Source organism: Ictidomys tridecemlineatus, chromosome 5 (genome assembly GCF_052094955.1).
Source record: "Ictidomys tridecemlineatus isolate mIctTri1 chromosome 5, mIctTri1.hap1, whole genome shotgun sequence".
Lineage (NCBI taxonomy): Eukaryota > Metazoa > Chordata > Mammalia > Rodentia > Sciuridae > Ictidomys > Ictidomys tridecemlineatus.
Genome location: NC_135481.1, coordinates 123625173 through 123635712, shown reverse-complemented (window position 1 = coordinate 123635712; position 10540 = coordinate 123625173). Strand labels below are relative to the sequence as shown.

The 10540-nt window shown below is 60.8% G+C and overlaps 1 protein-coding gene across 1 annotated transcript; it reads right to left on the bottom strand.

Moving 5' to 3' along the window:
* Nucleotides 1-320: 320 nt before the first annotated feature.
* On the bottom strand, nucleotides 321-8043 carry Pld4 (phospholipase D family member 4). The gene is made up of 11 exons (XM_013362550.4): nucleotides 7922-8043; nucleotides 5871-5957; nucleotides 5281-5444; nucleotides 4475-4658; nucleotides 3991-4111; nucleotides 3411-3538; nucleotides 2207-2407; nucleotides 1394-1533; nucleotides 1098-1263; nucleotides 907-1003; nucleotides 321-619 (listed from the first exon to the last, which is right to left on the bottom strand). The coding sequence occupies exons 1-11, from the start codon at nucleotides 7946-7948 to the stop codon at nucleotides 417-419; spliced, it is 1518 nt and encodes a 505-aa protein (XP_013218004.2). The 5' UTR covers nucleotides 7949-8043; the 3' UTR covers nucleotides 321-416.
* Nucleotides 8044-10540: the final 2497 nt, after the last annotated feature.

Sequence of the window (10540 nt, the reverse complement as noted above, 5' to 3'; positions counted from 1 at the left end):
AATGGGAAGCCGAGGCCATCGGCTCCGGGTACACCTGACGGGGGCGAGACCTGCAAACCGTCGGCATCTCTTATTGGGGGTTGTACTTGGGCAGTGCTCAGCAATGCCCGCCAGCTGTATGCCTGGGTCTGGCCCAGCCCTCACGGGTGGGTGGCCAGTGAGACACAGCTGGGGCTGGTCCTCTGGCAGTCGAGGCCTTTCCATATAAGGGCTACAGACCCTCCTCCCCTGAGAAGCCAGTACCACCTGAGGGTCTGCGGAGCTTAATTCAAAATTGTCAGAACCTGTGTTCATCTGAATTGCAATTCTCTGGCCCCAGGTAACATTCTTTTGCATTTATAATTTCTGAGCTTCAACAGCCTGGTGGACAGCAGTGTTCATTGGGGGCTGTGGACCAGGAGCCAAGGGGTTGGGCCTCAGCCCTGCCAGACACAGTCCTGGCCTGGGGCTTGTCCGTCCAGGCCCACAGCATAGCGGGAACTCCAGTCACGCTCGAAGAGTTGCCGCAGTTGTTCCTGTGCGGGCTGCACCCCTGTCTGGGCACTGGGGGCCCTCTGGCTGACCACCAGACCCACGCCCGAGGTGCTGCTGAAGTAATCCTCTGACCAGTTGGAGGTGCCTGGGGAGGAGGTCCAGAAGAGAGGCTGGAGTGCTGGGCTCAGCCCCTGCCACAGGCCCTGGACTGTGGCCCCAGCTGTAGGTTGGGGACAGTGGGCACACTGGCTGCTCTGCTATCAGTCCAGCCAGGGCAGGTGCAGAAACTCCACCAGGTCACCGTGGGATGGACATCCTGGGCCCTGCAGCTCAGGATTCCTCTGCCTGCCCCTGTGACAGATGCCTGGTCCCCAGAACTCCACTGGAGACCCTGACCGCCTTCAGCAGTACCCAGGTGTCCCAGCTGCTCACCTATGTAGGCTGCCTTCTCTGTGACCATGAATTTGTTGTGGTTCACCCGGCTGAAGGGGATGTTGGAGTGATTCCCCACAGGCACGATGAAGACTTTCTTTGGAACAGAGAAGGGGCATGGGAGGGGAGGGGAGGGAGGGGAAGGGAGAGGAGGGCCCGCCTCCCCCAGTCTCCTGGGAGCAGAGCCTCACCACGTCCACTGAGATGCCAGCAGAGGGGTTGCTGATCGCCTGCAAGGACCGCAGGTAAGGGAACATGGTGGGGTCCGTGCTGAGCCCGCAGCTGACCAGCAGACGCACACGTACACGCCGGCCAAAGGCGGCTTCCCGCAGTGCATTGTCCAGCACTGGCCAGTACCTGGGGAAGGCAGGGTCCTGCCTAAGGGCCCTGGGATGGACAGGGGTCCTGGCAGAAGGGGAGACCTGTGAACCTGGGAGCCGCCCATGGGGGCACTGTGCTCTCCAGGGCCCCGCTTCCCAGCGGTCACCTGGCAGGGTGGCTGAAGCGCGTGGTGGGGAAGTACTCCATCACTGAGGCGAAGATGAACTCCCGGGCACCCTCCATCACTGCCAGCACTGCGTCCAGGTCCTGGGTGCGGCCTCTGGGGCAGAGGGCTGGTGGCGAAGCCTGTGGTGGAGAAGCACCCCTGCAGCACTGCCGGGGCTCCCACCTGGGCCCACACACCACCCAGGGGGCCTTGTGGTGGGGGAGGGGAGGCGAGCCGCACTGCCTGGGAAGAGGGCTCTCGGCAGGGCCCTGGGCCGGGCCTGAACCTAGCCAACGGCCAGGCTCTGGGGCTCTGGGCTGCACTGACTCTTCACGGACTGCTCCTGCCCCAGGAACCTTCTCCGCTTTCTCCAGAGTGGGACCCTCTTATCCAGGGTCTCTCCTCGTTCTGACATAGTCTTGGCTGCAGACCAGTCACTAGGGTAGCTGGGGGCTCAGAGGGTCGGTGCTCTGAAAGAGGGGAGCCGTGGGCATCCCCTTCCCCGCCGCAGAGTGTCTGATGCCTGGCGTCCCTAGCCCCCACAGCCTCTGAGCCCACCCACACTCAGCAGTCTGTTTGAGACCCCAAGGGCCACAGATGCCGCTGCCTCTCTGGCCAACTGTCTCCCACAGATGGCGCTGACCTGGCATCCTTTCCAGGAGCTGGGCCTGCCAGTGCCAGCCTGCTTGTCCCTGGCACTGGTCTCTGAGGACCCAGAAGCTGCTGGTGGTGCTGAGGACTAGGCCCAGGGTGTGGCAGGGCCCTTGCTGGTCTGGCCAGATAGAGGAGAGGATGGCCTCTCTCCCACCTTACCGAGAAGTAGGCCATGGTGGGCATTCCGTCAAAGTGGCACCGGAGGGGCTGGAAGCGGTTGATGTGGGATGAGAAGTTCTGAGGCCAGGTTTTGGGGAGGACAGCCTGGGGTGCCCCCAGTACCCAGTATGTCTGGAAAGTTTTCTCCAGGTCCTGGGCCAGGCGGCTGCAGTTGTAGATAATGGCTCCAAGTTCCTTCACCTGCGGGAACCAGGGTCAGTAGCCACAGGGAGTAAGGACTACCAGGGGAACCTGGGGCCTATCACCTGGCTTTGGGCAGGGTGCAGCCCTTCCCCCCTGGCAGCAGCTCTGCAGCGTCACCTGCAGGACCTGTGACAGTGCACCCAGGTGGAGGGCCACTGCTCCCTGGGTTCCTGTTTTTCCTAAGCGGTGTTTTCCAGTGCTGAAAGTGATGTTTGTTGGACACCCCAAAATTGCATAAAACACAAGGAATTAAAATTGCTCTAAAAACAACTGCTACCATGATCACATTTATTTTCTCTCTCTCTTTCACACACACACACACACACACACACACACACACATGATTTCTTCAGTGAAATGAAAGTACACTCCATGGAGAACTTGGGGCCACTCATCCCAAGAGAGGAAGCTGCTCACTTTGGTCTTTGACATGTAGTGTGTGTGGTGCTGTGGGTTGAACCCAGCCTCCAGCGTGTGCCAAGCACACACTCTCACACTCTGCCACCGGCTTCAGCTCCAGCCCTCGGACACATTTTTGTTTTTTAATATTTTTTAGTTGTCAATGGATCTTTTATTCATTTCTATGTGGTGCTGAGGATCGAACCCAGGGCCCCACACATGCCAGGCAAGCGCTGGACCACTGAGCCACGACTCCAGTCCCCCTTGGACATGTTTTTAATGCACTGCTTCTTCTAAAAAACCTCTTGATTTGTAATCTGCATCTTTCTCTGATGGCTTTGGTCTAGGCAACTTCCTGTCCTTAAATGTTACTCCCTGGCATGAGTGCCGGGCCAAGCGGAATTCCATAACTGGTGGAGCCTGTGTCTGATCATTTCCTCTACAGAAAGGTGATGGCATGGCTCTGTGACCCAGGATTCTAACTGCTGACTTCTCGTGACACTGACTTCCTCTGATCAGTGGGGACATCAGGCAAAGCCCTTGGGAGTCGGAGGGGGAGGAACTCCAGATGGGCCTCCTGTCCATGAGTCCTGGGACTTACCTGCGTCAGGGACCGCCAGTCCATGTTGGCACTGCCCACGTAGATGTGCCGCCCATCCACAACCCAGAATTTGGAGTGCAAGACACCCCCAGTGAACTGCCTCATGGGCACCTGTCGCACCTGGGCACCTGTGATGGGACACGGGGCTCTTTGTGTGTGCTAGCTGCATGGTGAGCCTGATTCTGAGGTGTTGATCCTCAAAACAGCAGTGCCACCTCAATGTGGACGCTCTCCTCACTTGACTGGTGAGGAAATGGAGGCACAGCTGGCCCTGGGTCTCTCTGGGCAGCCCAGCTCCAGAGCATTTGAAATGACTGAGCCTGCTGTCACCTGCCACCTGGCCTCAGCCTCGTCCTCAGGGCCAAGCAGCAGGGCACCCAGGCCACCCGCACTCTGGGAGCCTGCCTGAGTCCCGGTGACATCAGCTCAAGGGAGCTCAGAGTCCTGGGCTTCTCCCTCCAGGGTCGAGGGGAGCAATGGGGGCCTCCCCCACCCTGCCCAGCAGTTCAGTGGCTCTTTGCCTTTGTCCCATGGCGTCGGCAAGGCAGGGCCGCAGGGCCAGGGTGGAGAAAGCGCCTACCGTGGGCTGCCAGGACCTGCAGGTCGGTGGAATTCCTGGACAGGGATGGGCTATTGGTGGCCACCATCAGCGTGATGTCCTTGTCCAGCAGCTGCTGCAGCTTCTGAAGAATAGCCTCTCCCTGTGAGGCCACGCTGGCCATGAGAGGTGGCCCCCAGCTGGGCCCTCTGTCCCTCCCCCCAGGACCTGTGGCTGCCCATGGCCTAGGGCTGGGCCAAGGGTCTGGATGACCTTGGTTGGGAGCAGAATTGCACTTAGGCCAATCTAAGTGCTCTGACCCCCAGGGGCCTCCCCTCTACCCTGCCCAGAGCTCCCAAGAAAGGGCTTTACCCTGCCCTTTCCCAGTGCCCACCATAGCACTGGCCCTGGGCCTGGGCCCCAAAGCTCCACACAGATGGGTGCCCTGACTTTCTGTGTGCCCATCCCTGGGGCAGGTTGGGGCAGCCTTTAGTCTCAGGGACAGGGGTGGGGGCCAGGGATGCACCGGCTGGGAAGACGAGTCATTGACCCCGATGTCAGGCCCCGTGAGGGACCAGTAGTATGAGGCCACATGGATGCTCTCCTGGGCAGTGTCCAGCAGCTGCAGCCAGGCCTGGGCCAGTGGCTGGGCGGATGGGCTGCCAGCTGCAGATGGCAGGTCCTGAGGGATGCTTTCCACAAGGACAAGCCTGGAGAGAGAGGCAGGAGGGGGCCGGGTGTGGCTGCCGGAGCCACCAGCCTGCCTTGGCTATCTGCTCCCTCCTTGCTGCCCAGCGGGAGGTCCTACCGCCCATGTGGTCTGGGGCCCGAGCCGCCAAGCTGAGGATCCAGGAAGGGGCAGCTAGACTGAACTGGGCAGAGGAGGCCTGAGCTCCACAAGCTGTGGCAGCAGTGACACCCAGAAGTGTGTCCACCAAGGAACCTGAGGGGACGGGGCTGCCTGGCCTGCAGCCAGGCTCCACCCCAACCCGATGGGGAGCAGTCGTTTCCATAGTGAGGTGAATGGGGGGCTCTGGGGTCTGGGACCCCGACAGCAGGGAGCTGCCTTGGGGCAACAGCACCAAACCCCGCAGGATGAGAGGACCTGAGGTGCCAAGACTCACTCAACAGCGGACAGCCTTCACCAGCCTGGCCAGAGCCCCGGGCAGCCCTGTTTTCTGCCAAGAGTCCCCAGCCCAACTTGAGCCCGACACTCCAGGCCCTTCCCGTGACCCATGTCCCCTGCAGGTGCTGGTGGAGGGTGGTGCTCGGCCCAGAGGAGGACCTGCCCAGCAGACCTGCCCCCACCACAGGCCCTGTGGGCTCACTCACTGGCAGGAGTCCCTCTGCTGCCCAGACTCTCCTTCCAGGGCCTCCCAGGACTCAGGGGACACTTCTTCCAGGTGCTGGTGCCAGGTGCGAGGAAGGGGCACTTGCCACAGGAGGTAGGTGAGAGTCACGAGGCCCAACCCCAGCACGGCCAGCATCCCCAGCACCTGCAGGAGACACGGTCTCTGCAGGGTCCTGGGAGAGCCGTGACCGCCCCCCAGTACAGGAACAGAGGGCCCTGCTGCAGCTGGGCTAGGCCTGGCGGGGGAGAAGAGGAGAAGGGAAGCCAGGCCCTCTAGGTTGGGGTTGGTGGTCTGCAGCCCACTGTGTGGTGCTGTGATCAGCGGTAACTGGCTGCCCCAGCTTCCCTGGCTGTGAGATGCAGGCAAGGTCTCCAGCAGCCCCGGGGCTTGCCTCCCCCGCTGGCCTGCCCTCCCGCCCAGGGCTGGTTTTCTCTTCTGTACTTGGGCCCAGGGTTCTAAGATTCTATTTAAAATTGACTTTTAAAAGTAATTAGAATTGGAAATTAGGCTAAAACTTGTCCTAGGCTGTGGCATCCCTGGTAAACCCTCCCTCGAGACCCCGGGTCCTACCGTACTGGTTCTGCTGCATGGGCTGCGGCGTGGTCTGGAGCAGGGCCACTCGGGGTCCTCTGCTGTTCTGCACAGTGGTGCCAGCAGCTGCAGGAGGCAGTCTGGGCTCACAGGCAGCTCTGGCACCACGGTGTCAGCCCTTTGTGGGGTCCCTGCAGACACACGCTCAAACCCCCGGAGTGGGTCTCAGCCTGGGCGTGGCCGGGCTCTGCTGCACACCCGCCACGGGCAGCCTGCGTGTGGACCCGGAGCTGGCTGCACGTGGCTTTCCTGGGGCCTTGGGCCTGTCTAGCCTGTGCCCTGCAGGCTGTGCATCCCCTCCCGGTGCCCCCGTGGCGGGGTCTGGACGTCTGTGTCTCGGTTCCTTTTTCAGCCCAGCTGCAGCCGAGTCTGAAAGCACTCTTTCTGCTTTTTCGGCTTGGTTCCTCCTGACTGGCCCCAGCAGTTGCCCCCCTTCCAGGGTTGCCTGGTCTTGGCCCCTGGATGTGTGACCGCTGCTGGTGGAGGCCAGACCTGGTGAGGGATGCAGGCAGCCAGAAGCCTCCAGCAGACCGCGTTGTGTCCAGGGCAGGGCCTCCCCTGGCAGCAGGGAGTCTGCAGTTCTGGGATGGACTCACCTGTGCCCACAGCGTAGTCCCTCCATGAGGAGCTGGGAGCCTGGCTGGCACCGCTGCCCTGAGGGCACCACGGAGCAAGTACCTGGGAGCTTTGTCCACCCTCCCCGGGTACAGGGAAGGGCCTGTGCCCAGGATGGGGCCACTGTGCCCTCTGCCCCCGACTGAAACACCACAAAGGCCCTGGTGACGTGAGGGGTCTGAGGTTCAGGGCCCGGGGGGGCACTGGATGCCTGGGTGGAGTGTGGGGCTGGGCGAAGGGGCCCCTGGGGCTTCTCCCTGCTGTCCTTCCCAGTTGGGGCTCAGAGAACTTGGCCTCCTCAGCCTGGGAGGGTGCCCAGGGCCTGGGGCTCTGTGTGGCCCAGAGCCAGAGCGCCACAGGGTGGTGGGACCCGAAACCACAGCTTGAAGCATGGGGGACATGGGCTCAGGCAGAGTCACCAGGCCCAGGATCCCTCTGCCCAGGTGTCCCTGAGGAGGGGAGTAAGGGCGACGCCCAGGCCACCTGGGCTCCAGCTCTCAAGATGGCCGCCTACACCGGGGCGGCCCAGGCCTGCGAGCCCAGCTTCAGGCTTCTCCTCCTCCGTGACTTTCTGGGGAGGTGGCCAGTGTGGGGTTCTGGGCTGGGGCACTGGGGACCCTCAGGGGCTTGCTCTGCACTCCTGCTGCTCCTCCTGGGAGAGGGCTTTTGCCCTCAAGGTGCCCAGACAGAAAGGCTGTCCAGCACTGCAGCCCGCTGGACCTGGGTCCTGTCAGGGGCGGCTCAGGCACCACAGACCCTCGGACCTCTTTCCAGCCATGGGACTACACTGGGGCTAGGGGACGGGCCTCCTCGGGCCTGGGCCGCTGAAGCTCTGTCCTCCCACAGGGGCCCTGGGCAGCTGAAGCTCTGTCCTCCCTCAGGGGCCCTGGGCAGCTGAAGCTCTGTCCTCCCTCAGGGGCCCTGGGCAGCTGAAGCTCTGTCCTCCCTCAGGGGCCCTGGGCAGCTGAAGCTCTGTCCTCCCTCAGGGGCCCTGGGCAGCTGAAGCTCTGTCCTCCCACAGGAGCCCTGGGGACCTGTGTGGCCCTGGGGGAGGGCTGGCTATCTGATGGAGGGAGGCATCTCCGGACTGAGCTTGGCTGAGGGACTGGCCCTGAGCCTCCCCAGCCCCGTGGTGGGCAGCCAGGGAACCCTGGAGGCATCAGAGGCCACCGCCGAGGTGTGGGGATGTGCCCTGCAGGGCGTGTGGCTCACTGCCAGCCCCAGGATGGGGCAGAGAGCCTGGATGTCCCAGCTTCCCAGCTGCACAGACTGGGCCAGGAGCCGGCGGTGCAGGGCCAGTGGAGGCTGTGAGCCCCTGGGCCTGGGGTTGCTGGGAGCATGAGCCGTGGTGGTGGACAGCAGCTCTCCCAGGGCTTTTGGCCTTCCCCACCCAGCTCAGGCCTCCCGGCACCTACCTCTGGGGGCCCTGCCTTGGCATCCATCCCGGCTCCAGTCACAGACTGCAGCCCCAGGCTCAGGGCAGGCCCTCCTGCCTCCTCTCCAGCCCACTGCTTCCCTCCGGGCCACTTCCTCTTTTTTCTGCCTACCCACCCCCAGCTAAGAACAGACAGCTAGAGCTGTGTGGGCCACGAGGGGTGGGGCTGAGGACTTTCACCCGAGAGAGAAAACCACCCCCTCAGCCCTCCTAGGGGTCACATATAGGGTTCACCTTGACCACGGGCCACAGAGACCTGAGCAACCAGACTGACCACATCTAAGACCAGGTGGTCTAGAGGCTCTCATGGCTCCACAGCCACTGGGGGGTGGGTCCTGTGGGCTCCCAGTCCCCCACCCCTAGGATCCCTAGCTTCATGGTCCCACAGCTGCTGCTGGAGCTCAGCCATTGCTCCATGTTCCTAGCAGAAGGGGGCCGCTACACTTGATTTTCTGCACTTTGCCCTCCGCCCTTTTGAAAAGAGAATAAGGGACGTCCCAGAGGAGGCTCCCCGGAGCTCCCACAGCACTTTCTCTTATCTGTGATCCAGAAGTCGATGGAGATTTGGTCACAGGCCTGCACCTAGCTGCACAGGAAGCTGGGAGGTGGAGGCCGCTGGGGCCTCTGTACCTGAGAATGCAGAGGCCTGGCTACAGGTCAGCCTCCCCATACCGCTGTGGCCGGGGTCTCCTGAGTACAGTCCCTCTGGTCCTTCAGACTGGGCCTTGGGAGTAGCCCTCTGCTTGAGGTCAGTGCTTACTCACCCCTCACTAGGCGGTGAGCTTCTGTCCAGGGTGCTGACCTCAGAGTGTCCACAGGGAAGGACATCGGCTCACTGAGGCAGGTGGTGTTCCCCAGAAAGGGCGGGAGTCCTTGTCCTTCAGCCAGCAGGGGTGTCCACGGCCGCGGAGGAGAGTGTCATGGAGCGGTCTGCTGTGGCGGGAGCATCACGTGGGCCTGCAGACCCACGCAGCCTGGCCGCCACACCCACAGCGTCCTTCCCTGCCTCTTGCGTGGCCAGACAGTCACCCATGCAGACCCTTATTGGCCACCTGAGCAGGGGAGTTTGTCCACCTGGGGGCCACGAGGAGCATAACCACACAAGATGAAACCACGCGCAGAGAAACAGGGAGATGGGGAGTTAGGTGGACACCAGGGGCTGGGGCGGGCGCCAAGGCCTGCCGACTGATGCGGGTTCCCAGGCTGGAGGCGCTCCCACCAGCTCCCTCCACTCCACATGCCACCCACTCCCGGGCCTGCGCTGCGCTCAGCGGTAGAGCGCTCCCCTAGCACAGGAGGGACCCAGGTTCCATCCTCAGCACCACATAAAAATAAAGTCATTGTGTCGTGTCCATCTACACCTAAAAAAAAAAATAAAAAAGATGCAGAAAGACTTTTAAAAATGCTGTTTTCCTTAGCCTGCCCGTCGCTGTGTGCTGGGTGTTTTCTTGCCTCCAGATATGCCTGCTCTTTGCAAGTCTGGTCATTTAAAAAAAAAAAAAAAAAAAAAAAAAAATATATATATATATATATATATATATATATATATATATATATATATATATTTTGGTTGTCAATGGACCTTAATTTTATTTATTTTTATGTGGTGCTGAGGGTCCAACCCCGGGCCTCACACATGCTGGGCAAGCGCTCCAGCACTGAGCCACAGCCCGGCCCGAGCCTGGTCCTTTTTGATTGGACATTATGTGGGGGCTGGGTTTCCTTGTGTTCCTTTAATGAATGCTGGACTTTGTTGGGGCAAAGATCCTTTCGTCTTGGGACTCGCCCTCAAGCACTGATGGAGCACAGAGAGGACCACGGCTGGCTCAGTCCTGCTCAGGCTGCCAGGTCTCCTCACGAGTTCTGTCCTCGGGAGCACAACGCCCTCGGCCAGGCCAGGTTCAGGACCTGTCTGGTGGCCATTCCCAGCCTCCTGGGGCTCCTGTCGTGTGTGTAGGCTGTGGCCTCTCTCCTCTGCCACTGACTTGGTGCTGTCCCCTCCGCCCTGCTGTCTTGCTTGCTGAGCTCTGGCCACCTTGGCCCCCCCACCAACTCAGCCACCTTGCTACCTCTTTGGAGGACCCTCCCTGAGTGATTACAGCCACCATCAGTCAGTAAGTGGCGATGGTGGCTGGTCCTGCGGCTCATCTGGCTCGTCCCCCTGTGGGGGGACAGCCCTGTGCCACCACCGCCCAGTGTCTGGAAACTGCTGTTTTGGGTATTTCCCACAGTTCCAGGCGAGGGACGAGGCCCCACCCGACTTCTTGTTAAAGCTGGTTTTTTATTCTATCTATTTTTGAGGTGCCGCGATGGAACAGGGGCCTTGTGCATGCTAGGCAAACGCTCCACCCTGAGCCACACCCTCAGCCGTTAAACTTCATTTTGAGCAGAATTAAAGTTTACTGTCATTTGGGGGCATATTTTGAATGTTGGGCAATTATTTTTCTTTCTTTTTTTATTTCATAGCTTTATTGAGGTAAAATTTAGCAATAGAATGCACACATTTGAAGTATGCGATTTGATCAGTTTTGACTTTACACATATATAACCAATACAGTTGTTATGGGCCAGGCTGTATGGGCAGTGACCAAACAGACTC

What these genes read in the sequence shown, in the direction of transcription:
- Pld4 (XM_013362550.4), bottom strand. Translation starts at nt 7,948, where the DNA reads ATGGATGCCAAGGCAGGGCCCCCAGAG. An exon ending in CCAAGGCAGGGCCCCCAGAG is followed by an intron (nt 5,958 to 7,921) that starts GTAGGTGCCGGG and finishes TGCCTCCTGCAG; the next exon opens with CTGCTGGCACCACTGTGCAG. An exon ending in CGCTTCAGCCACCCTGCCAG is followed by an intron (nt 1,264 to 1,393) that starts GTGACCGCTGGG and finishes TGCCTTCCCCAG; the next exon opens with GTACTGGCCAGTGCTGGACA.